Source organism: Erythrolamprus reginae, chromosome 3, assembly GCF_031021105.1.
Source record: "Erythrolamprus reginae isolate rEryReg1 chromosome 3, rEryReg1.hap1, whole genome shotgun sequence".
In the NCBI taxonomy this organism is placed as follows: Eukaryota; Metazoa; Chordata; class Lepidosauria; order Squamata; family Dipsadidae; genus Erythrolamprus; species Erythrolamprus reginae.
The window spans coordinates 140,573,979-140,601,597 of NC_091952.1; the positions used below are offsets into that span (position 1 = coordinate 140,573,979).

At 38.2% G+C, this 27,619-nt stretch overlaps 1 protein-coding gene across 8 annotated transcripts in view; it reads left to right on the top strand.

The window, feature by feature from the left end:
• Positions 1-27,619, top strand: part of PDE4DIP (phosphodiesterase 4D interacting protein) — a 490,445-nt gene that overhangs the window by 132,445 nt on the left and 330,381 nt on the right. For 2 of the 8 annotated variants that reach the window (XM_070746852.1, XM_070746853.1), the window contains exon 1: positions 24,628-26,036. The exons of 4 other annotated variants lie outside the window; for them this stretch is intronic. In XM_070746852.1, coding sequence (XP_070602953.1) covers positions 24,957-26,036 — 1,080 coding nt within the window. In that variant the 5' untranslated portion in view covers positions 24,628-24,956. Of the gene's footprint in view, positions 1-24,627; positions 26,037-27,236; positions 27,315-27,619 lie in introns of those variants that run through there. 2 more of the 8 variants (XM_070746858.1, XM_070746859.1) reach the window with 2 other exon arrangements.

Consider the following 27,619-nt stretch of genomic DNA (forward strand, 5'->3'; position numbering starts at 1 on the left):
CTGAATTACCATTTCCCATTCCCTTAACAGCCATTTACTCACCATTATTACTGGTACTCACCATTGAATAAGACACTTAGTGATCCTGATATTTATACACATAATTATTTATTAACACTAATTTTTTTTTTGTTATTTATTTGCAAAAATTATTAGTTTGATGATGACATATGATGTCATTGGGTGGGAAAAACCGTGGTATAGGGAAAAAACCGCAAAGTATTTTTTTAATTAATATTTTTTGAAAAACCGTGGTGTAGGCTATCCGCGAAGTTTGAACCCACGAAAATCGAGGGAACACTGTATTTGATATGCATCCCTATAGTACTCCAGACTTGGATTTCCCCAACCTCCCTCGCCTTCCGTGGCTATCAACCATTTTTTTTAATTCTTGATCTTTTATTACCTTCTATCCAAGCATTTAATTTAGTATCCCATTCTTTTAGTTTCCTTATTGGGAAGGTCCATGCATTACCTGTAATATATATAACATTTTTGGGATAATCATCATTTTTAATGCTCTTACTCTAGCCAATCTTCTCAAATTTTTATTTCCCCAATTCTTAATTTGTTTCTGAATTTTTTCCATATTAGATTATAATTAAATTCCACCATTTTCCCCGGGTTCTTTAATAACCATACTCCTAAATATTTCATTTTCTTATTCCCAAGTTTTAAACCTGATACTTTCTGTATTTCAATTTGTTCTTTAGGCCCGGTATTTAAACAAATGATTTCTGATTTTTCCATATTTACTCTTAATCCTTTGAACTCCTGAAGTATTATAATTGGTCTTTGAACTCCTGAAGTATTATAATCATTCTCTTAATCATATCTACTGGTGTTTCTGTAATTATTATAGCATCATCTGCAAATAGGTTTAATTTTAATTCCATATTTCCTATTTGATATCCCTTCCATTGTTTGTCTTTTCTAATTTTATTAGATAATGTTTCAATTGCTATTGCGAAAAGTATCGGGGATAGGGGGCATCCTTGTTTGGTTCCATTATTTATTTCTATCTTCTCTATTCTATTTCTATTCACTCTGACATAGGCTATATTTTCCTTATATATTTATTTTATTACTTGACAAAACCTTTTCCCCATATTCAAACTATTACATAGTTGGAATAAATAATCATGATTTATTTTATCAAAAGCTTTATAAACATCTAGCTTTAATAGTCCCATTTTCCTTTCAGTTCCAGTAGCATGGTGCAGCACATTCACTATATTTCTAATAGGTTCATATATTCTTCTTCCTTTTATAAATCCATACTGATCCTTTCCAATTATTCTTGGTAATATATTTTCCAATCTGTTTGCTAACATTTTCATAAAGATTTTAGTAGACTAATTGGGTGGTAGGAACCGGGTTCTTTTAAATCTCGATCTGGTTTAGGAATTGTTACAATTTCAGAGTTCTTCCATGTTTGTGGAACATCTAATGTTGTGAGGACATTATTATACAATTTCTCCAAATGCGGTAGCAAAATTTCTGTATACGTTTTGTAGTATTCTCCTGTAAATCCATCAGGGCCTGGTGCTTTACCAGGTTTTAACCCTTTTACCACTTTAATTATTTCATTCCTTGTTATATTTGCATTTAACATTTGTCTTTCTTCTTCATTCAACCTTTCTTTAACTTCTATATCTTGTAACATAACATGTTCTTTTTCATACAATTTTGCATAAAATTCTCTCATTACACTTTCTAGCTCTCTATTACTATATTTCATTACTCCATTTTTGTCTCTTAAACCATTTATTATTAATTTTTCTTTTCTCTTTTTGAGATAATTCACCATTTGTTTTGCTGATTCCCCCCCCATATTTCTATTCTCTGTTTTACCGTCATTCTCATATTATTCCATTGTTCTTCCTCTATATCCTTTAATTGTCTTTGTTTAAGTTTTAACAAATCATTCCATTCTTTATTTCTTGTTATTCTTAAATCTTCTCTTATTAATTCTATTTCCCTTATTCTTTTTTCCATTTCCATTCCCCAATTTTTTTTAATATAAGACTCCATACTGATTAAATTACCCCTAATAACTGCTTTCTTCGTGTCCCAAATAATTGATTGCCTCATTTCACCATTTTCATTTATGTTATAAAATTCCTGAATATCTCTCTGAATCTTTTCCTTATTTTTTTTGCTTGCTGAAACAATTGTATTATATCTCCAAATTCTTTGTCTACTAATGGAGTCTATTTTTATGACTGCTGTTATGGGTGCATGATCAGATATCCAATTACTCTTAATTTCTGCTTTTTAAAATTTGAATATTTCCTGTTTTATTCATAAATATATAATCAATACAACTAAACTTATTATGTCTTACAGAATAATATGTTCCTCTATTTGAATTATCAGCATGTAGGTCTATCATATTTAATCTATTTAAATTTAATTGTTTCTTTTCTTTGTTATTATTTCTACATTGAAATCCCCAGCAAATATCACCATCCCTTCTGAAAATAAATCCAATTTATGCTTTACATTCATGATAAATTGTTTAGCATTTACATTTGGAGCATATATTACTGCTAGTATTATTATCATTTGATTTATTTTTCCTTTTACAAATAATAATCTTCCTTCTTTGTCCCCTTTTGTTTGTATCACTTGAAATGGTTCCTTTGATTTATTAATATGGCTACTCCCCTACTATTTGTTTTCCCTCTAGATTCAAAAATACCTTCCCATTCATTGCTGTCTATCAGTTTATCCGTTCTTTTCCATCTCTTATGGGTTTCAGTAAGAAATTAAAAATCCACATGATTTTCTTTCGCTAATTTCAATAGTCTGTGCCTTTTTAGAGGCAATGCAAGACCGTTTATATTTAATGCCATAATTGTTCGATCACTCATAATATTTCCATTTAACGTTTCTCCCTCCTGTAACCCAGAGTTCTGTTAAGTTCTTCATTTTTATAAAAGAATCTTCCCACCCAGGTGTCTCCCCCTGAGTTTCTCTCACACTGAGAGAAAAGCAGAAAAAAATCTGCTGTTTTGGTCAGGCACCATTGAGGGCACGGTTCCACTGAAACTGTTGCTCCTCCCCTAACACCCTTTCTTAAAAAAGGAAATAAAACCCCACACTCCCCTCCCCAAGTCTCCCTTAATTTGATTAAAGTTAAAACAGATATTAAATGCAATCAGGACCAAACCTTAGCCTTTTTCTTACTATATAAAACAAACAGAACAAAAACATTTTACAGATGTTTCATTTCTTTTTTTGCCTCATGACTCTCGTCTCCATTTTTGAAGAATCTGGTGGTTCTTTCTCTTTCTCCAAGAGGGCTTGCCTTTTCAATTCAAATTCCTTGATGGGGAATGTTGATTGCAGGAGTTCAAAAAGATTTTTAACCCCCTCTCCTCCTGTTGCACCCCCCTCTTCAATCGCCTCTCTTGCTTTTTCTGCCTGTTGCTTTAAATCTGGATTCAAACCAAGTTTTACCAGCATCTCCTTCCCTTCCTCCAACGACTTTGCTCGGTACATTTTCCCCTCTTGAAAAACCATTATAATGGCCGGATATTGCCAGCTGAAATGAATATTTCCCTTGAACAAAGCTTCTGCAATCGGACGCATCTGGCTCTTTGCTTGCAAAGTTTGCACTGACAAATCTTTCAAAACCCAGATCGAGGCTCCTTTAAAACTGAGGTTAGTAATTTCCTTAGCTCTTTATAGACTGTTTTGGCTGTTCTCTCTGAGAGGAATTTGATTACGATGTCTCGTTGATTCCCGTCTCTTCGCGCTCCAAAAACCCAGTGTGCACGTTCTATTTGATGATCCTGAATTTCAATCTTATACTCCTTAAACCATTGCTGAATATTTCGGATCATATTTCTGCCATCGGCAAAATGTGCTTTAAAGCCTCTCAGACGCAAGTTTGCTCTTCTTAGTCTATCTTCCAGCATATTTATGCGTTGGCGGTCATGTTCCCTTACTTCTTCTATCTTTAAAACCCTAATACTTGCTTGCTGTTCTTTTTTCACTTCTTGCTGTTCTATTTTTACTTTTTGCAACTTGGTCTCAGTCTTAACCATCACCTCTTGCATTTCCTTCAACTGCTGACCGACCATGACAAAAGTTTTCATCAAAGCATCCATTCTCTCTGTGAGCTCTACTCTGACTGCTTCCACCATTTCCCTCCTCCTCTTAACTTATTGTTTACTCACAGTTCCGAATGTAGGCTATTTTCATGTTGTTTCTGCTCTCCTTCGATAAGCCCAAAGTATTTTCAGGTTCCAAAGTTTTAACTTTTTTTGCTTAGTCCAATTTATTTGAGACTCCAAGAGGTTCAATGGGGTTTAAAATCCAATGTTTATTTTCTCATTTGAGGAGCGTTCAGCGGAGCATCTACTCTCCTCGATGCATGCGTAAAACCCCCCTCCAATGGCCTTGTCCACTTCATCAGGTGTCACCAGGTCAAACTCCACCCAGACAGATGGACAAAGACGGGCCCCAGTCACCTCGACTGACTTGTTGTCAGCCGACACTGCTATCCAATTGGAGTCAAGGTCTGTCTGGATCTGAGCAACTTTATCAGCGAAAAACGAAAAACTATTTTTCCAGGAAAATATTAATGAACATACCAATTTGCAAAACCTATGGGATACGGCCAAAGCGGTAATTAGAGACATAGCAATTTCCTATGTGGCCAAAGAACATAAAATGAAAAGTTCAGAAATTGATAAATTGGAAGATGAATACAAGAAATTAGAGGAAGAGCTTCAAAAACAACCTCAGAATTTCGAACTAAAACAACAGATGCTTTTAACTAAACATAAACTAAATTTGATTGAAAATGAAAAATTAGCGCAACAGATTAAAAATAGTAAACAATACTACTTTCAAAATGCTAATAAACCTAGGAAGTGGCTAGCAAATAAACTTAAAAAAACAAAAGGAAAAAAATTGATTAACTATCTTAAAACGGATGGTGGAGAGGTATGCTATGACCTAGATAAAAAAACAGATTGCTAGCGATTTTTATAGCAAATTATACGAAAATCAAGACTCAAATAATGAGATCCAGGAATTAATTATACAAGATATATTTACCCGAGCAAACCTTCCCAAAACTCCAACTGATACAAAAGAGCTATTAAACAAAGAGATTACAATGACTGAACTGAAAGAAACAATTAAAAGACAAAAAAATAATAAAGCTCCTGGTCCAGACGGCCTTCCGATTGAATTATATAAAGATCTTCCAAAAGAAGCAGAAGAAACACTTCTAGAGCTCTATAATGACGTCCTAGAAGAAGGCAAAATTCCATCTTCTTGGAAAGATGCTAATTTAGCATTAATAGCCAAAAAAGACACCTACTCATGTGGTATTGCCAATTATCGTCCCATCTCCCTCTTAAATGTGGACTATAAAAACTTTAGCTTTATTCTTGCAAACAGACTTAAAGGATATCTAAACCAATTTATACACCCTGATCAGAATGGATTCCTCCCTGGTAGACAATTAAAAAATAATATAAGAATCATACTAAATGTCCTTGAATATTACGAATTTCATAATGAAAAACAAACAGCTTTAATTTTTTTAGGCACCCAGAAGGCGTTTGACAATGTTTCCTGGAAGTTCATGTTGAAATAACTAGAGTTTATGGAATTTGGCCAAAAATTCATAAATGCAATCAAAGCAATTTATTTGGAACAATACGTATATATTATAATAAATTATGGCATTTCCTCCAAAATTAACATCCAAAAAGATACGAGATAAGGATGTCCATTGTCCCATCTCCTCTTCATTTTGACTTTAGAAGTTTTAACCAGAATGATTAGGAACAACGAAGAAATAATAGGGCTAAGATGTAAAAGAGAGATTTACAAACTTCAAGCCTTTGTCGACGACCTGGTTTTTATATTAGAAGAACCGATTGAATCAGGACTGAAACTATTAGAAATACTAGAAGAATTTGGCAAAGTGGCAGGATTACAATCAACAAACTTAAAACAAAAATGATAGTAAAAAAACACGAATAATATGCCAAAATCAAATATTGCCACAAAACAAAATATTCAAATAAATAAAAAGATTAAATACTTAGGGATTGATATAACGGCGGGGGTTTCAAGCCTGAAAGAGGATAATTACGACAAACTGATAAATAAAATCAAAAAAGATATAGAGAAATGGGACAAATTGCAACTTTCTCTTTTTGGAAGGATAGCTACAATCAAAATGAACACTCTACCAAAAATAAATGTTCTCTTCCAAACAATTCCCATCTATCTAACCCAAGATTTCTTTAAAAAAAATAACATAACAAATAAATTTATCTGGCAAAATAAACATCCTAGGATCCGTTTAAAGTATATGCAAGATAAAAAAGAGGATGGAGGATTGGCATTACCAAATTGGAAAGAATATTATTGTCAGGCCCAAAGTCATTATGTGAAGTCCAAGGTGGGCCTGACACAGCTTGGCAGTGAGAGAGAGATATGCCACCACACATTCCTTTCTCCAGATGCCATAGTAACAAACACAGGAAGGAATCAGGAATCCTGCATAGGATTGGCCCTCATGACTGCACTTGTGAGTGTAGGGATGTGACCCGGATGTAATCTAAGGGACTCAGAATTGGAATGATTCCAGTTGAATCTAGACATGGCCGTTAATAAATCCTACCTGGTGAGAAGCACAGGCATGGAATTGTTTTATTTCTCGGAATGCCGTTTTGGTTCGCTAACATCAATTCTAACTCTCCCCCATTCCAAAGAATGGAACAGAGGGAGTTAACCAAGAATCTGAAGGTGGAAGGGATTGGAATTTCCTTTTTTTTAAAAAAAATAGTTTATTAATTTATGGGGGAATGGGGATACAGAAAAGTAAAAGGGATACAGAACCATAGACATGTTTCAACGTAAGATATATAACTTGTTATGTATCAGTTCCGAACATTTGACTGTGCATATTCATGTTATATTCGATATTTAGAGTTGTATGATTTCATATCTATTATATAGGTTGATTTAGAAATAAAGTAGTATGGTTATTAAGAGATAGGTAAGATGGGATGGGGTTTGGGTGGGGAAAGAGAAGGGGGTAATACCTGCAGTACAGCAGGTATATGTATTTTAATGACATGTTATTTGATTATACTGTTATGACGGTGGATATGTATATTGAGAGATAGTTGTGGGTTATGTTGTTAGTAAATTATAGCTAACTATCAGGGGAATTAAACTCATGCTTTTGTTGTATATGTTTTTCCTTTGGTGTGGAATGAAAAATTTTCAGTTGGTTTCTGTTTTATAGTTTTTAACGTTGAATAACCATCTATACCACTTCTCCCAGGCTTTGTAGAACTCAGAATCATTTTTATTCTGTATTTCCATTGTCATTTTGGATAGTTCAGCACATTCCATGATTTTGATAGTGATAGTTAAAGGTCGGGATATTTTCTTCTTTCCATTTTTGGGCGTATGTTAGTCTGGCGGCAGTCAATATTTGTATAATGAGGTATCTATCTTCTTTAGTGATTTTCTGTCTGAAGATGCCTAAGAGAAACAGTTCAGGTTTAATTGTAATCTTTATCGATATGACTTGGTCTATTATTCTTTTAATTTCTGTCCAGAATTTTTTGGCATATGTACAAGTCCACCATAGATGGTAATAGGTTCCTTGTTTCTTTTTACACTTCCAACATAGAGGTGATACATTTGGGTACATTTTTGAAAGCCTGGCTGGTGGAAGGTGCCATCTATAAATCATTTTATAGAGGTTTTCTTTGTAGGATATTGCAGGTGTCAGTTTATAGTTAATTGTGAATATTTTTTCCCATTCTGTAAGGTTTATTGTATATCCGAAGTTTTGTGTCCATGCTATCATGCATCCTTTGACTAGTTCTTCTATGGTATCCTGTTTTAGTAAGTAGGTGTACAATTTGGAATTTTTTTTTATGTTGGGTCCAAATAGTATTAGATCGAGAGGGTTGGTATTTTGGAACCCAAAAGTGTTTTTATGATATTTGTATTTAGCATTTATCTGGATATATGTGAACCAGTCTATGAGTATTCCATTTTCTTCTAATTGTTGTCTAGTAAAAATATTGTCATTGGAATCAAGTAAGTTAGAGTAGGTTATTATTTTTGGCGTGGAAAGGGCAGTTGAATAGGTAAAAAATTCATTTGGAGATAGCCATTTCGGAATTGCTAAGTAGTAGGTTTTTTAAATTTGGAGCCATATTGATATTAGAGTATTTCTTATGTAGTGGTTTTTGAAGTATTTTGGTATTTTGCTTGGTTCCATCATTAGGAATGAATGAATGAATGCGATCCTGACTGTATATCAAATACTTCCAGTGTGAGCAGTCGTGTATTTTGGAGAGTTATCCAATCTTTGATTTTGGTCAAGATAGTGACTTGATAGTATAGATAGAAATTGGGGAGGCCAAAGCCTCCTCTGGACCTATGGTCTTGCAGGTTTTTAAATTTTATTCTTGCCTTCTATTTTGTCCAAATGAATTTTCGGATTAGTTTATGCAGATGTTCAAAGAATGATTTGTTTAATTTGGTAGGGGGCTACCTGGAATAGATATAGATATCTAGGAAGGATATTTGATTTAATTGCGGCGATCTTACCCATCAAAGATAGTTTTAGGTTTGTCCATCTAGCTAAATCTTTTTGTATGTCTTGTGTAAGTTTGTCAAAGTTGTCTTTTTTTAAGGTGTTATTATTTGCTGAAATCAAAATGCCAAGGTATTTAATTTTTTCACTATTTTTAAATTAAGAGCTTGTTCTAGTAGGGAATTTTGTTCTTTTGTCATGTTTTTAGTTATAATTTTAGTTTTATCTACATTAATTTTAAGACCAGCTATTTCTCCAAATCTGTGAAGTTCATCCAATAAAATATGAGCTGATTTGAGTGGGTCTTGGATTATGAATACCATGTCTTCTGCAAAGGCTTGAAGTTTGATGTGTTCCTTTTTTATATTGATTCCGTGTATTTGTGTATTATTTCTTATATTTTTTAGTAGTGTTTCTATGGCAAGTATGAAAATTAAAGGTGCTAAAGGACATCCCTGATATACACCTCTCATTACTGTTATTTCTTCTGTGATAGATTTGTTGAAGAGTATTTTAGCTGATTGTTGTGAGTAAATAGATTTAATTAGATTGGCATTTCCTACACACACACACCCTCTCTGCAGTAGGAGCAGGCAGCATTCAACATTGCAAGGTAAAGAGGGGAGGAACAGGCTTGGAACTGTATGAACAAGCCAGAAACAATCTATCTTCCTGAGTGGGGGTGGCTGAAATGCCCATGGGTTTCTGAAGATCCCCATGGCCCCCTGAAGTTGCCTCTCTACATGGCAAAAATGAATAATGTAGACTTCCCTCCCAACCCCATCACTGATTCCCTAAGTGAATTGCGATATAGAGGCAAGCTGCATGCATATCAAAGAGATTCCTTTGTGGGGGAATTTCAAAACCTGCTCGGCCCCCCTTCTCCTGCTCCTCTGATTGCAAATGGCAGACTGCTTCCTAAATTGCATAATGAGAGGGCTCCTCATTATGCTACACTGAATGGTGGAGCAATAGTGGAGTAAAGCAAGGATTCCAATTTAAACAGGCAGGCAAGCCTGTGAAGAATTTTATGAAAACTGTTTGGTCCATGAGCCAATTAGTGCAACAAGACATTTAAAAAATGAGACCAGAATTTTCCAATTGAATCAGGCAGGCAAGCCTGTGAAGAATTTTATAGAAGAATTTCAAATGATTTCCTATAGCCTGTAAGGGTGGCCAGAGGACTGTTTGGTCCGTATTTTCAAAAGTGCCCTTGATCCAAAGTGGAGAGAGGTGTGTGAACTGCAGGTGCGAGACAGCTGGGCCATTCAAGACTGGTATGCCACCGCAGTTGCTTTGGGTGATGTAATTCTTGCTAAGAAGGGACCTCCCTCGCCCCATGCAACAAAGGATTTTTCATGTGGCTGCCTTTTCCCTTGTCAGCTGGGCTCCCCTTGCTCAGGGGTTATGAGGGGAACAAACTGCTACAGAGATGTGACCAGATTGGCCATAAGGGGACAGACTGTTTGATGCCCCTCTCTCCCCAAAAACCCAAGCCATGCCTGGTAGCAGAAAGTGGATCTGAAGAAGCCCCTCTGCAGAGTCTCTGGGCCTTTCAAACTACAGAGCTGTGCCCGCCTGAGGATTTTGCTAAAGGTGAAAAATCTATTCCTTCAGGAACTGGGCCCAATTGGAATGAGACACCCAGTAGAGAGGACGACCCAATGGTGAGTGAGCCCATCCATCCGTTCATCATTAAAGCAAGGATTAAAGCAATGACCACAGGGGAAGAGGAAGAAATACAGGCTCTGATAGATACAGGGTGCTCGAGATGCTTTATTAGCAAAACCTTAGTGGAGAAGTTAAAAATCCAGACCACGCCTTTAGCGAAACCCATCCGGTTCTAGTGGGTAGAGTTCCTGCTACGCTCCTGACTGAGTAAGTGGAGCTGCGGATAGGCCGGCACCGTGAACTCTTGAGATTCCTAGTTGCCCCCAAGATGTCGGAACCAATTATATTGGGCCTGGCCTGGATGGACATCGTAAGCATTTCATCCCCTTGGGTTCTAACCCTTTTCTAGAGACTGACAGGGGAAAACCTCCTCCTGGGAGGGGCCAGATGGGTCCTTAGCAGCAGTCGCAATGAAGGAAGGAACACTTCCAGATCTCCTGAAGGTGCCCTTGGAATACAGAGACTTGGGAAAAGTTTTCAGTGAGGAAGATTGCAATGAACTGCCCCTTCACTGACCTACAGACTGTGCGATAGAATTTGAACTGGGGCAACTCTCCCAAAACCTAGGATGTACGCAATGTCACCGAAAGAATTGGGAGAGGTGAGAAACAGACACCAATTTAAAGAGGGGATTCATCCAGCCCGCAAATTCCAGGACAGCAGCCCTCGTTCTTTTAAAGGAGAAGGACAGAGCTATTCGCTTAGTCGTTGACTTCAGGAAAATTAATGCGGTGTGTGTGCAGAACACTTATCCCCTCCCCCTCATGAAGGACTTACTAAATCATCTAGCCAAGAGGGAATACTTTACCAAGTTGGACTTAAGGGAGGCTTATTACCGCATCAGGATAAATGAAGGGGATGAGTGGAAAACCGCTTTCAACTGCCCATTAGGGAGTTTCCAATTTCGGGTGATGCCATTTGGTCTGAAAGGGGCCCCTGCCGTGTTCATGCAGTACATAAATGAAGTTCTACATGCCCACCTCTACAACGGGGTTCTTGTGTACTTAGATGACACCCTTATCTACAGCCAGAACCTCCCTGACCATGTCAAGTTGGTGAGGCAAGTCTTGAAGAAGCTTTTGTCTGCTAAGCTCTATGTGAAACTTTCCAAGGGCAAATTTCACCAGACATCAGTAGACTATTTGGGATACCACATATCCAGCGAAGGCATAGTAATGGACCCAATCAAGGTGAAGGCAGTGCTTGATTGGCAAGCTCCCCGCACATGCAAGCAATTACAGAGTTTCTTAGGATTTGCAAATTTCTATTGGCAATTCATTCCAGCTTTCGCAAAAGTTGCCTTGCCCTCAGCCCCTACTAAGCACAGACCCTCTCAGCCAATCAGGTGGACGATGGAATGCCAAAAGTCTTTTAAAAGGCTCAAAAGACTTTTTGCAAGGGAGCCCATCCTGCAACATCCTGACCCCGAGTGGAAGTTTGTGATCCAGTCCGACGCCAGCGATATGGCAATAGCTGCGGTGCTATTACAAGACAATGGAAGGGGACAGTTTCTGCCTTGTGAATACCTTTCCAAGAGGCTGACCCCCACTGAGAGGAGGTGGGTTATTTGGGAGAAGGAAGCATTTGCTGTATGTGTAGCGCTGGGGACATGGAGGCATTTTCTGGAAGGCGGAGCCATTCTTTTCGAAGTGTGGACTGACCATAAGAACCTGGAAGCGTTAAAGACCCCTTGGAGGCTTTCCCCTAAGCAAGTACGATGGGCCCAATATTTCAGATGGTTCAATTTTACACTGAAACTTATCCCAGCTGGGAAGAACCTCATTGCTGATGCTCTGTCACGAAAACCAGAGTACAATAGCAAGAGAGAAGAAGAAGTACATCCAATCATCCTATGTATTTCCACCCCTCCTGAAAGTAAGGAGAAAGCTGCATCTGTCCTCACCCGAGACCAGACCAGGAGACAGGTTCCACCAGGGAAGGGGGAAGGGGAAACCAAATTCAAGTCAGTTTTACCCACTGACCCGTGGTTCAAGGACCATAAGGAAATCCTAACACTGAGGGAAGGGTTGGCTTGGAAGGGAACCAAGCTGTATGTGTCTGCCAGCCTGCGACTAGATATTCTCCAACTGAGTCATGATTCCAGTCTAGGGGGCCACTTCTGGTTCCTGAAAACATTGCATCTGGCACAGAGACAGTTCTGGTGGCCCAGAATGTTAGCGGAATTTGAAGATTATATGAAAAGTTGTGCTACCTGTGCCACCAGAAAGCATCGACCTGGAAAACCCCTCGGATTGCTGCAGCAAGTAGCCAACCCTACTAGGCCCTGGGAAGAAATAGCGATGGATTTCACAGTGGAGCTCCCCGAGAGCAATGGTAACACTGTTATTTGGACTGTCATCGATTTGTTCTCCAAACAAGCCCATTTCATTGCTTGTTTGGGGCTACCAACAGCCAGACATTTGGCTAAGCTGTTCCTAAAACAAATTTATAGATTGCATGGAGCCCCCCACAGAATCATATCAGATCGGGGGGTCCAATTCACAGCCACATTCTGGAGAGAATTTGTCCACACCATTGGCTCCACCCAAGGACTCAGTTCTGCATTCCACTTTTCCACAAATGGAGCAGCAGAAAGAGCTAACGCCCTAGTGTAACAGTACCTTAGATGTTATGTGAGTTAACAGCAGAACAACTGGGCTGAATTGCTGCCTTTTGCAGAAGAAGCATGCAATAATTCTGTACACAGTAGCACGGGACTAACTCCTTTTCAGGTTACCAGTGGTCGTGATTTCGTTCCCATGCCAGAACTACCTACAGAACCTCCTCCTCCATCATGTTGGTGGAGTGGATGGAGAAGCTGAAGAGAGGATGGGAGGACATGAAGTAGGTGCTGATAGAGGCAGCGCAAGCCTACACGAAACAAGCAGAAAAACACCGATCTCCCCAACCACCTTTTCGAGTGGGAGTTTTTCTGTCTACCAAATACATTCAGTTAAGGCTGCCTAGGAAAAAGCTAGGTCCAAAATCCCTTGGTCCTTTTCCAATAGTGAGAGTAATCAACCCGGTCACCGTGCAGCTTGTGTTACCTAGAATTCTAGGGAGGATCCACCCTGTATTTCACTGCAGCCTGCTTAAGCCGGTGATCAGATCCAACATTAGGCCACATGCACAGTCGCCCCCTTCCCCTGTAGTAATTCAAGGAGAACCCTATTCCGATGTGAAAATAATTTTGGATTCCCGCATATTCCGGGGAACCTTGCAATACCTATTTCATTGGAAAGGGTACCCTCTGTTGGAGGCTACCTGGTAAAGAGTCGGGACATTAGTGCTGATAGATTAGTCAAGCAGTTCCATTAAAATTATCCAAACAAGCCAAAGGGTCCCGGAGGGGGAAGGTAGGATGGTTTGGAATGGTACTAATCCCTATACTTATTCATCGTTCCAGGAGACGGGTTTTGCGGGAAGGGAGGCCGCCTGTCAGGCCCAAAGTCATTATGTGAAGTCCAAGGTGGGCCTGACACAGCTTGGGAGTGAGAGAGAGAGAGATATGCCACCACACATTTCTTTCTCCAGATGCCATAGTAAGAAACACAGGAAGGAATAAGGAATCCTGCCTTCATGACTGCACTTGTGGGTGTGGGGATGTGAGATGGAGTTTTGACCCAGATGTAATCTAAGGGACTCAGAGTTGGAATGATTCCAGTCGAATCCAGACATGGCCATTAATAAATCCTACCTGGTGAGAAGCACAGGCGTGGAATTGTTTTATTTCTCAGAATGCCATTTTGGTTCGCTAACAATTATCATGCCTCAACTCTTGTCTGGGTTCAGAATTGGATACAACTATCTAATAAAAGACTATTCACCTTAGAAGGTCACAACCTCCAATCCGGCTGGTATTTTTATTTATGGGAAAATAAACCTAAAATTCATAAATATTTTACTAATCATCTCATAAAAAAATCTCTGCTTACAGTTTGGCTAAAAATAAAAAAACAATTCTATAAAGGGATTCCGATCTGGTACGCTCCATTAGATGCTCTCATTCACCCAAATTTGAGAAAGAGAAGCAGCATAATAAGATATAAAGATATAACCAAAACTAATGAAGAAATAAAGACAAGATTAGAAATGGAAGGCTTTAACATAGAATGGTGGCAATACCTGCAGATTCAAACGAGATTCACCAAAGACAAAAACACATCAGGTATCGAGAAAATAAAACTGCTGTCCCCAGAGACAGAGATAGTTGGACTGTATTTAGGCATGTTTCTTTAAGATATTGCATTAGGGGAAATGTAGTGAAATTGCACTCTGGGTAATGTAGTTTTACATGTGACCACATTTGTGTATTGGCTCTGACTCGGGATGAGGGGTAATTGGAGCGAACATTCCAGCAGGTCTTTTGTTTTCACTCACTAAGCCAGCCAGCATGTAGATGCTACACCTAGAGCTTGGGTCAATTCAACCTCTTTTTACCTGCACAATGGGAAAGATTATACTGCAGAAGAATCGCATCATAACTGTGAGTTATTGTGAGAATGCCTGTAATAAAATGATCTGGGATACCTCATCTGACTGGGAAAAGTTGAGCTTATACCAGAACAAAAACCATTAGACAAAATATTAATGGATTAACAAGAAAAATGAATAAAAAATTCTACTGTTGTTTATTAATCTATAAAACAAATCTATCTGAAACAAAAATCAACATAGACGAATGGAATCTAAATTTCAAGTATGAGATAAAAATGGAAGAATGGCAACTAATATGGAGCAGGAATTATAGGCTAACCTTATTTATTTATTTATTTATTTATTTATTTATTTATTTATTTATTTATTTATTTATTTATTTATTTATTTATTTATTTATTTATTTATTTATTTATTTATTGTTAGAGTTGAAAGGGACCATGCAGGTCATCAAGTCCAACCCCCTGCCTGAGCAGGAATCCTAAAGCACCCCAGCCAAATGGCAGTCCAATCTCCTCTTGAAAGTGTCCAGAGTTGGGGAGTTCACAACCTCCGCAGGCAGGTTGTTCCACTGGTTGATCGCTCTGACCGTCAGGAAGTTCTTCCTTCTAGGTTGAATCTCTCCTTGGTCAGCTTCCAACTGTTGTTCCTCGTATGGCCCTCTGGTGCTCTGGAGAACAGAGTGACCCCCTCCACTCTGTGGCAACCCCCCATATACCTGTATACAGCTATCATGTCCCCTCTGGCCCTCCTTTTCTCTAGGCTATCCATGCCCAGTTCCCGCAGTCTCTCTTCGTAAGTCTTGGTTTCAAGTCCCGTAATCATTTTGGTTGCTCTTTTCTGCACCTTCTCCAGAGTTTCAATGTCTCTTTTGAAGGGTGGTGACCAGAACTGGATGCAGTACTCCAGATGTGGTCTGATCAGAGCGTAGTAGAGAGGTATTAATACTTCCCTGGTCTTGGAGTGTATCCCCGTTGATGCAGCTTAGGATAGTGTTGGCTTTTTTTGGCCGCTGCTGCACATTGCTGGCTCATGTTTAGTTGATTATCCACCAAGACTCCAAGATCTCTTTCGCAGTCACTACTGCTAAGTGGGGTTTCTCCCAGGCTGTATGTGTGTCTAGGTTTTTTTTTTACCAAGGTGAAGGACTTTGCTCTTGTCGACATTGAACATCATGTTGTTATTGTGGGCCCATAGTGTTAATCTATCTAGATCTTCCTGTATTTTGAGCCTGTCCTCTAGGGTGTTGGCTATCCCTGCCAGCTTGGTGTCATCTGCGAATTTGATTAGTTCCCCTTCTATTCCCTCGTCCAGGTCGTTGATGAAAATATTGAAGAGTAAAGGGCCCAGGATGGAACCCTGTGGTACCCCACTGCCTACCTTCTTCCATGTGGATTTGGAACCGTTGAGGACAACTCGTTGCGTGCGGTTGGACAGCCAACTGTTTATCCATCTGCATGTGTTGTAACCTACCCCGTTTTTTTTCTAATTTGTGGATTAAGAGATTGTGGTCAACTTTATCAAAAGCTTTGCTGAAGTCCAAGTATATGAGATCTACTGTGTTGCGTTGGTCCACTGATTTGCTTATGGTGTTAAAAAATGATATGAGGTTGGTTTGGCATGATTTGTTTCTGACAAACCCGTGCTGGCTGTTGGATATAGTAATGTTGTTTGTTTCTAGGTAGTGGCAAAGTTGTTTTTTAATTATTTTATCCAGTATTTTTCCAGGTATAGAAGTCAGACTGATTGGTCTGTAGTTGCCTGGATCAGTCTTTTTACCTTTTTTGTGGATGGGGACTACGTCAGCTCGTTTCCAGTCTTCCGGAAGGTCTCCAGTGGTCCAGGATTTTTGATAGATGAGGAGAAGTGGTTCCGCGATGGTGTCTGCCAGTTCTTTTAGGACTCTGGGGTGAAGTCTGTTTGGCCCTGGTGATTTGTACTCGTTGAGCTCCCACAGGTAGTCCCTTATTGTGTTTTTATCTATGTTGAGTTCAGTTCCGGGGCTATTTGTTGCAGACTTGCAGGTTGGTTGGTAGGTGGTCTCATTTTGTGTGAACACTGATGCAAAGTAGGTCTCTGTTGTCTATGATTTCATTACCGTCTTCGGTTTTTAGTGTAGTGATTGTTTCCTTGATTTTCTTCTTATTGTTTATGTGCTGGAAGAAACTTTTTTTGTTGTCTTTGACTTTCGTTGCAAGGTATTGTTCGTGTTGGGCCTTTGCTGTTTTTATTTTTTGTTTGCTGGTTTTGGCTGTTTGCTGATATTCCACTTTGGTTATGAGTCCTTCTTTCCATTTTTTGTATTTGGCTTTTTTTTCTTTTATGTTGTCTGCGAGTTCTTTGTTTAGCCAAGTTGGTTTCATTTTGGTTTTCCTGTTTTTCTTTTTCATGGGGATTGTATTGTATTGGGCATCTATGATACTGTTTTTAAGGGCCTCCCAGGCTTCCTGTGTGGTTTTACCCTTTAGAAGTTCCTTCCAGGTTTTTTTTTTCCAGGTTCGCTCTGAGCTTGTTAAAGTCCGCTTTTCTGAAGTCTGGGACTCTAGTGGTGTTGGGTACAGCAGTTGGCAACATCCTATAAAGAAAGACTTCCAGTTCCGGCGTGGCTCTGCTGGCTGGGTGGGCTCCGTCTCTCCTCGGAGCTACTCTGGCTTTTTGCAAAGTTTAGTGCTTGTTTTGGCGACTTCTGACCCGAAGAGTTGGAGGTTACTCAGGAGGAACCTCCAGCACACTTGGGAATGGTGGGCAGACCCCCCCGAACAGCGAGGATTCCTCCAGCCGTTTCGTAAAAAAACCAATCGTTTTGATCGGCCCAAAGAGCCAACACTCTGATTCCCCCATGGAAGCTGCCAATTACACAACAAGAAAAGGAAATTGAAAAGCTCTTTTATTGCTTGCTACCACATGGACAGTGTTATATATGGTTAGTGTGTTACTAAAAGTGAATCCCTGCTGCCTGTTTTAAGTGAATTGAAGCTGATTGCCAAAGTTTAAAGACAGCTATTGCGTTAAAATGGCGACTGCTCTAAAAAGATCTGCGTAGTTTACAAACTGTTGTGGTTCAGTCTGGGACCCCTCCGGGAATGGCTGACCTTCTGTCGGTTTCCAGCTCAGAGGGAGAGGCTGAGGAACAGGAGGTGCAGACTGACGAGGAAGAGGAATCCCAGGCTGAAGAAGAAGGACAGCCAGAGTCCCACCAGGGGGAGCTCTCCCCAGCAAGCAGCCTGGATTCCTTAGGGGAAAATGCTCAAGACATCATAGATATGCGACAAAGGAGAGCTAATCAGAGACGGACTCAATTGGCTAAGTATTTCCAGCATTAGAGGTCACAGCTGGGTTTGGGTGTGGTGCTCTTGGGAAAGGATAAAAGGCGGACCCACCCTTCCTGGCTTGTGGAGTTTTATCTTGGAGATTCGTGAGACCTGTCTGTGAACTTTGGTGGCTTACAATCCTGGTTTGTGCCTTGGACTATTGAAACCTTGGGGGGGGGGTGCCAGCAAGAAGCTTGTGGTATTGACTGGACATCAGGACCCTGCTGTAACGTATTATAGCTTGTCTGTTGTGAAGACAGGTTTTCCTTTGTGCTTATTTTTTCCAGCTATAAAATACTTTTGGCTTTTACCCGAGTGTCTGGCTTTTTTTTCAGTTGGTGTTGAGGTCTGGGAAAACCCAGACAGAACACAAACCTACGTTAAAAACATTATTAACAACTGTAAAGTCCCAAAACTTGAAAATTAGACGTGATTGATAAAATCTTGATGAGAGTTGCAGTGGGGATTTTGTTTGAAAAATTGGAAGTTGTGTGGGTTGGTGAAAGTTTGCGAAGTTATTGAACTGCTTGAAGGATTACAACATGGAGGGTGTGAATCACTAACAAGATAAAACCGAAAGATGGAACCCTCTTTTTTTTTCTTTATTGTATTTCGTTCCCTTCTATCCCTTCTATTTTACTATTGGATATACATTTGATTTTGATCCCTTTGGAATTTTGGACTTTCGTTTCGTTCCATTTGAACCCGTGGATTACAATTTGGACTACTAGTATCTTTCTACTACCTTAACTTTCTACCCATCGTGAAACATTTTATTATTGGAGATATATTTGATTTGATCCTATGTGAAGCCTGGAACGCTGTTTCATCCTGTTTCGTCCCGTTTAATTTGATCTTGTGAATTACGGCTTGGTTTACAACGAACTTTGTGGATTTGCCACTTGTTTGATATTGCCTGACAATCTGCGGACAACACAGGCAGTTTACTGATCTCAAATAAGCCTGTAAACTTCTATTACTTATTTAAATCACATAAAAGACTGACTTATTATCTCAGGCATCAGATAACAAACCTGTTACGGAGCTTTCGAGCGACAGACAACATCCAGACAGCATTTAAAGGATATTTCTTCGTCAACTAATAGTATTTACACCTTTAAAACAATAACAATCTCTAATTTTCTCACCTTTTTTTGACTTCTGAATAATAATAAGATAGCTACAATAGTAGTAAAGTTATTTAATATATTTAGTTGGTATAACAATATCTAATCAATTTATAGTTAACTAATTTTCTCTCATATTATATTAATTCATAGTCACCATTAATTCCTAAGTATTTTTATTACTGTATTTTAATTAGTTGTTAATATTTTGTTCTTTATACCTTAATTTATGCATAGATAATTATATATAACAAAATTGCGCTTAATCAATTAATATTAATTAATACAGTGGAACCCCGACATAAGAGCTGCTCTACTTAAGAGCAACTCGAGATAAGAGCTGGGAGGGGAGAGATATTTTTGTTCTACTTACAAGCCCAAATTCGAGATACAAGCGCCAAGGAGCTGTCTCCTGAAGCCAAACGCTAACTTCCGCATTCGGCTTCAGGAGACAGCTGCGAAGCGGCGCGCGTGTTTTAAAAGGTTGCAGCCGGCCTGGGGGGCTCGGGGGGGGGGGGTGCTTGCAGCTTTCTTTCTTGCTCTTTTTCTTTCTCTCTTTTACCTTCCCTTCCTCTATTTCCTCTTTTCTTTCTCCTTCCCACCTTCTTCCCTCCCTCCCTCCCTTCACTCATTCCTCTCTTACTCTCCCCTTTCATAAGTTTCCTTGCTTCCTTCCTCTGTTCCTGTCCCTTCCCCCTTTCTTTCTTTCTTTCTTTCTTTCTTTCTTTCTTTCTTGCTCTTTTTCTTTCTCTCTTTTACCTTCCCTTCCTCTATTTCTTCTTTTCTTTCTCCTTCCCACCTTCTTCCCTCCCTCCCTCCCTTCACTCATTCCTCTCTTACTCTCCCCTTTCATAAGTTTCCTTGCTTCCTTCCTCTGTTCCTGTCCCTTCCCTCTTTCCTTCCTTCCTTCCTTCCCACCCTCCGTCCATTCATTCACCCATTCCTCTCTTGATCGCTTAAAGCCGGTCCCTGGTGCAAAAAGGGTTGGGGACCTCTGTCCTACAGGATTGGGTGGCAGAGAAGTTGAACATATGTAAATTTAAAAGTTTAAGAAAGTTTACAAGTTAAGTGAAAGAAACTTCATTATTCATTTATATGTACATGTACATTTCTTCATTAAAAACATGTCTTTCTGCATAATTTAGACTAACTTTGTGAGTTTTTTGAGGGCTGGAATCAATTAAAATTATTTACATTAATTCCTATGGGGAAAAGTCGTTCGAGATAAGAGCTGCTCGACTTAAGAGCCCAGGTCCGGAACGAATTAAACTCGTATCTCGAGGTACCACTGTACTGATATTTCTGTCTACTGTGATATTCTCTTTACATACCTTTTCCCTTTTGAGACATAGTTATACATATATTTCTATTATTGACAAAGTAAATGAGCTAAGAAAACAGGATTTCTTAAATATTTGTCTTTGCAAAGTGAAAATTGAAAACGGAAAATTGAAAATTATCTTTTTAATAATAATAATTATTGAAAATTTAATTTCTTACCCCATAGTATTAAATATTATCTTTATACTGTTTATTGCACATATTATATTGTAAGATTTTGCATTCCTAACAAATGAATATATTTATAATGCCTCCAAAGAAACTCCGTCTCCTTTAAGCAGAAAGAGATTATAACGCTTCATCAAATACCTCGACATATAAGGGAAAAAAGGAAACCTTACCAGATACTGGCACAAAAACTTAACAAGTACAAAGTACCTTTTAGATGGCTTGTCCCGGAAGGCATGCTCATATGCTTAAGCGAAAAGAAACACAAGATCACAACGGTAGAAGAGGCTAAAGAATTTTACGAGCATGATATTAAGGTAGTTGAAGAGCATTACCCCCCGGAACAAGAATCCAAGGATAAGACCAGTATTGACGATCTAAGCTCCGAGGATGCCCTTTCAGATAAAGACACAAGAGAACTTGTTTAAAAAAATCAACATGGCAGAGACCGTCCAACGACTAGAGCCCAGTCAGAAGCAAGAAAGGAGAAGAGACAAGAATACCGAAATTGAAGACCAGTATAATGTAATAAAATTATTTTCAGTCAACATCAATTAATCCAAAAAGAGAGTAATCCAATAAAATAACCTAATGGTGTATGACAAACTCCTGCAAGATACCCTACCTTATTAAAAAAAACCAAACTGCTTATATAACACTGGAAAAATTTTAAAACCATAACCCTAATCAAATGAATAGAAATTTATAACTACTCATAAAAAAAGGAACAACACTCCAACGATAAATACGGACTTTACATCATAAGGAAACGATACACCAGCTTAATTCTGGCTTTAACTTCTATCCTTTTTTTCAATCTATTCTCTTTTTCTTCCTTTCTCACTTTGCAGTTTTATTCCTTTTCTTTCTTTATCTCTTCTTTTCTTCTTCTTTTCTTCCCCCTTTCGCTCCCTTTTTCTCTTCCTCTCTAACTTTTCCTCTTTATTCTTTTCCCCTATGTAAGGATGTATACTACTTTAAAATTGCATATTCTAAAAATATACAAATTTGTACCAATGTTTAAACAGCCCTTTTGCTTTCTGTATTCCCTTCCCCCATTTATTTGTAATAAAGATTATTTTTAAAAAATCTAATTAAAATGTATTATAGCTGGCATATCACTCCTGCCAAATTAGTTAAAATTAACAAAAATTTATCACCTCTTTGCTGGAAGTGCCAAAAAGATTATGGATCATATTACCACCTATGGTAGCAATGTGAAAAAGCTCAGCTCTTCTGGAAAAAAATTGGGAAATGGATTGACGAAATTTTAAAGGTAAATTTAGACAAAACACCACAATGCTTCTTATTAGAAATCATTCGCCAACATTTAAATAAAAATTATATATACAGTACTTGATTATTCACATTACCACTGCGGCAAGATTAGCCTTTGTCCAAACATGGAAAAAGGAAGAAATCCCACAAGAAGAATTAGTATTAGAAAAATTATACAATGTGCAGAAATGACCAAATTGACTCTAGAAATAAAAGGTAATGAGGAAACGCAATTTTATGATTGCTGGAACTTATTCTATTATTGGCTCGAAAATAGGAATAAAACTTGCTAAGTATGCTGTAAATCACTTGACTATGTAAATAATAATCACACCTGGTGAAAGCCTATTGGATTATATAAGATAAAGTTATGAATCACTAATTAAGACTATTATTTGTTTCTCATGTTATATATACTTTTATTTTCAATTTTTGTAAAGTTTACAAGTTATATATAGAATTTAAAGTTAGCTATAACCTGGCTAAAGAGAATATACATAGTTCAGATTACTATACAGACTTGCTGTGCACTCGCCCATATTTTATTATGTGTACATTAATCGATGTAATGTCTTTTTTTTTGCGTATTGTTTTTGTATTGGGTTTTTTTGTATTTATATTTGTAAATAAAAATTTCTAATAAAAAAATAAAATAAAATAAAGAAAAATAGAAATGAACTGAAAAAAATGATGCTTATTGGGGGTTTTTGCTCAGAAATAAGGCCTCCCCCTGTTCGGCTCTGTGCAATCATTTTCACTTTAAATTATTTTTAGCCTGCCAGTTCCAACTTTTAAAAAACCCTTTTCACTTGGATACTAATTTGAACATTTCTGAACATAATGATAGGAAAATTGCACTGAAAAAATAGATGCTTATTTGTTTATTTTTCTCATAAAAGTCCCCCCCCCTTCATTGTGTGCAAGTTTTTCAATTTAGGCTCCAAAATCATTTGCATTGAATTACTAGTTTGAACATTTCTGAACATAATGATATGAAAATTGAACTGAAAATATTGATGCTTATTTGTTTATTTTGCTGAGGAATCTGACGGCTGTGTGCAGTCAGTTTCACTTTACATTTTTTTTAGGCTCCAAATCCGAAATATTTTTAATACCCTAGGCATTGATTTACTAAATTGATCATTGCTGATCATCAGAAAAATATTCCCTAAGATTTCTAATTGGTGCTTATATTTTTATTTCACTCAGAAAGCCCCAACCACATTTTGGCTATGTGCAATCGTTGCCATTTTACATTTTTTTTGCCTGCCAGTTCCAACATTTTTGAAAAAGTTTTTCACTGGGAAACTAGTTTGAACATTTCATAACATAATGATATGAAAATTGAACTGAACAAATTGATGTTTATTTGTTTATTTTGCTCAGAAAAGCCCCCACCCATGATTTTGAGAATTTCTTCAGTTTTTATTTTTTTTTAGGCTCCAAATCTCAGAAAAAAAATCCCTTTGGTATTGATATAATGCATTGAACATTTCTGAACATGATATGAAAATTGAACTGAAAAAATGATGCTTATTTGTTTATTTTGCTCAGAAAAGGACCATCACCATTCATATCATTATGTTCAGAAATGTTCAAACTAGTAATTCTACACCAAATTTAGTAAAATTGTACGCAGTTTGCAGGCTAAACTATCTATAAATTGAAAAAAAAATCACAAAAAAGGGTGGTGGTGGTGGGCTTTTATGAGCAAAATAAAAATATAAGCATTAATGTTTTCATTTCAATTTTCCTTTCATTGTGTTCAGAAAAGTTCAAATTAGTATCCCAGCGAAAAGAGTTTTCAAAAAGACCAAATTTAAGTACCTAAAATAAACCATTTTTAGTCCAGGCCAAATAGACCTGGGAACAGTACAAGTGTATAATCTTTTTGAACAGAACAGCAGGGTTTTTAATGTATATTTCCTATACCTTACAATAATGATGCTACTCTGTGGAAACCATACCTGATTTTTGAAATCAGAACCAAAAAAAGGATTCAGAAAAGTACAAGGTTAACTGCAATGATTACAAAAAAATATTTTTGTAGACCTGTGTAATCCTTCAACTATTACAAATTTGCTACCATATCTCCCCTTAGTCTTCGTCTCTAACCTAACATGCTTATATTTTTATTTTGCTCATAGAATTTAGTATCCAAATCCCTCACCGTTTTTGTTACTTTTTGCTGCACTCTTCCCAAATCAGCATCTTGCGGTGAGCATAATCAAGAGATGGGAGGCATATAAATTTAATAAATAAAATACATTCTTCTTATAGTCCTACCATCCCAATTCTTTTTTTACTTGATCAATCTTCTATTCAGTTTACCTATTCGTGTTTGACCCTTTATCTCGGACTAATAGGACTTATTCAACACAGCAACACAGTAATTAAATTAAAACGAGGTTATAGAGCTTTGCTTATGTTTAATCAGGAAATCAAATAGTTTGAGAGTCAGTAAAGGAAATTTCTGTACGAAAGTAGCTTAATACATTCCTTCAATGCCTTGATTTCGGGGAAACTATGCGTTTTTACATAAAAGAAAAGCGCGATTCGAAGCCGGAGGGAAGAGAGCAGATGATGCGGCATCTTTAGCATGTACTGTACTATTTATTCGCTTAGCAGGCTGGCAAACTACATTCCCCAAGAATCTTTGCGAAAAATGTGTGCTACTATTGTCGCGGCCATCTTGAAATCTGAACTGCTATTTAAAAAGATTTGGGGAACGCAGCGTCTTTCTCATTCTTTGCGGCAGCCTGGAGAAAAGGGGTGAGGAGATTTAGTAGCTTGTTGGAAGGAGGCGCTTTAGGATACTGAAGTCGTCAGTAGGTCAACCATCCGATTCGGGCGAAGAGGTGTATGAGGTTGAACGGAGAGACATTTTTGAGCTAGGCAGTTCTGTGGGGAAGGAATTTTTTTGGCTCCTCCCATCTGAGTTAGTGATGTTTAGGTCAGCTAAAACCAATCCAACTGGGAAATAGCAACTGAGAGAGACAAAAGATAAGGGAGGACCCTGAAGAAATGAGGGAATCCTGTCGAATTTGTGGTCGGGAACTTTGCGGCAATCAGAGGCGCTGGATCTTCCACACCGCAACTAAATTGAATTTTCAGATTTTACTCTCGCACGTTCTGGGTAAAGAGATCTCACGGGATGGCAAAAACGAGTTTATCTGCAGCAAGTGTGCCTTTATGTTGGAGCGCATATATCGCTTTGATACTGTTATTGCGCGCATCGAAGCGCTATCAATTGAGCGGTTGCAGAAGCTGATGCTAGAAAAAGACCGCCTCAAGCTGTGTATCGCTGGAATATACAGGAAGAACAATGACGAGTCCACAGACCAGACGACGAATGTCTCCAGTCTGCCGGATCTGCGCTACTCGACTCTCCTACAGGAAGACTTCTCTTATTCAGGGTTTGAATGTTGGGTAGAGCCAGAGGAACGCGTTGGAGACCCACAAGGGTGCTACGCTGCAGAAAGCCGTCCTAGGCGGTGTCGGGGTTGTACTGAGCTGCGCATTCCTGAGGCTGATTATGAAGCAATTTGCAAAATCCCACGAAAAGTGGCAAGAAATCTCTCCTATAGATCATCCAGGTGTTCTGCCAACGTTTGTAGTGAAGAGTTACTTATATGTGAGCCAGTAATTGCTGACTTGCTAAGCGTCAAGGCGCCTTTGGAGGAAGAAAGAGTGGAAGGGGAAACTCCCGAATTGTCGCTAGAGTCTTTGGATGCAACCGCGATCTCTGATGCATTATCTCCAAAAGAGGAGGAAACGGACACAGAAGCAAAGAGAAACGCGACGTGCAACTGTATAAATGATTGTGGAGCCCAAAGCTTGTCGCTTCAGGGCAATAGGTTAGAGGTAGCCCTTAATTTGGTGAAAGCTTTTGACTGCAAGCCTGTCCAGAGTCCCAGAGGGAGCAAGATACCTATTCCTATAAAATCAAGTTCTTATTGCCCGAACTTTGATAACAACTCTTCTGGCTTTTCAGATGTACTGAAAACTCAACCTGGCTTTGCTTTAGCTTTTGCCTTGGAGATGGCTGACCTGCAGGAATTGTGGGAAGACTTATGTATGGATTATGTTCCACTTCGAACTGAGGTAGAAGATTATTTCTTCCAATTCTGTCTTTCAGATTCTCAAATATTGTGATCGTGAACTTAGGATTCACTTTTGTCTTGCGATGCAACCTGTAGTTTACTGGTAACTTTCTTCATCCACTACAGCAGTGATTTTCAACCTTTTTTGAGCCATGGCACATTTTTTACATTTACGAAACCCTGGGGCACATTGAGGGGGGGGGGGGGCGCTAAAAAAAGTTTGGACAAAATAATTTCTCTCTCTCTCTTCCTCCCCTTCTCTATTTCTTTCTCCCTCCCTTTCTCTCCCTTCCTCTTTCTTTCTCTGTCTCTCCATCCCTCTTCCTTCCTTCCTTCCTTCCTTCCTCTTTTTTGCTCTCTTTATCCCTCCCTCCCTCTATGTCTTTCTCTCTCCTTCCCTCCCTCTCTTTCTCTTGCTTTCTTTCTCTTTCTCTCTCTCTCTTTCTCTTGTTCTCTCTCTCTCTTGCTCTTTCTCTTGCTTTCTCTCTCTCTGGCTTTTTTCTCTCTTGCTTTCTCTCTCTCTTGCTTTCTTTTTCTTGCTTTCTCTCTTGCTTTCTCTCTCTCTTTCTTTCTCTGTTTCTTGCTTTCTTTCTCTGAGCTTCGCGGCACACCTGACCATGTCTCATGCCACACTAGTGTGCTGCGGCACACTGGTTGAAAAACACTGCACTACAGTTTACCACTTGGTTTCTTCACTCATTATTGTTGGATTCTAAAAATTGCATGTTAATTTTTTGCTTTTTTTACTTGAAGTTTTTTCTTTTAGCTTTCAGTTAAGTTTGCTTTGCAAAGGATTAAAATGAATGTTATTTTCTGCCTTACATGGGAAATAAGAGTTATATTTTTAAAAGTCCTTGTTGAGTTGAATTCATTGGTCCAGATTTGTGCTAGCTATGACATGATTAGGATATTCATATAAAAATTGGCATGTCTTCTGTGGGTTTTTTAAAAAGGGAATTGTTATTGTAATAAAAACTTATTATTTCAGATTATCCTCACTGGCATGCTAGATATCATGTGTAAGGAGTCTGCATTATGAATTTCATTGACTTTGTTAACATTTTATAAATGTTACTGGTATGTTAAGTGGCTATAATAATAGCATTTAAAAAATATTTTTTATCCTGACTATTATTTCTAAACACAACTCAAGGTGACTAACATGCATTATATTCTTGACTACTACTACTTTCCCTTCAAGAGCAACCACCCTATGAAGCAAGTTGGGCTGAGAGAGACTGACTGGCCAAAAGTCACCCAGTCAGCTTTCATGCCTATGGTGAGACCGAACCTCACTGTTTTTATTTTCTAACCCGATATCTTGATCATTAGAACAAACTGGCTTTATATTTATATATCTATTACATCTATAATTATATAGCAATAAATGCTAATTTCAGTTAGCAATAGCACTTAAACCTATAGTGCTTTACAGTACTCTCTAAGTGGTTTGCAATGTCAGCATATTGTCCCCAACATTCTGGGACCTCATTTTACCAACCTTGGACATGTGGAAGGGTGAGTCAACTTTGAACCTGTCAGGCAAAATTAGCCTGCAATACTCCATTCTAATTATTGTGCTGC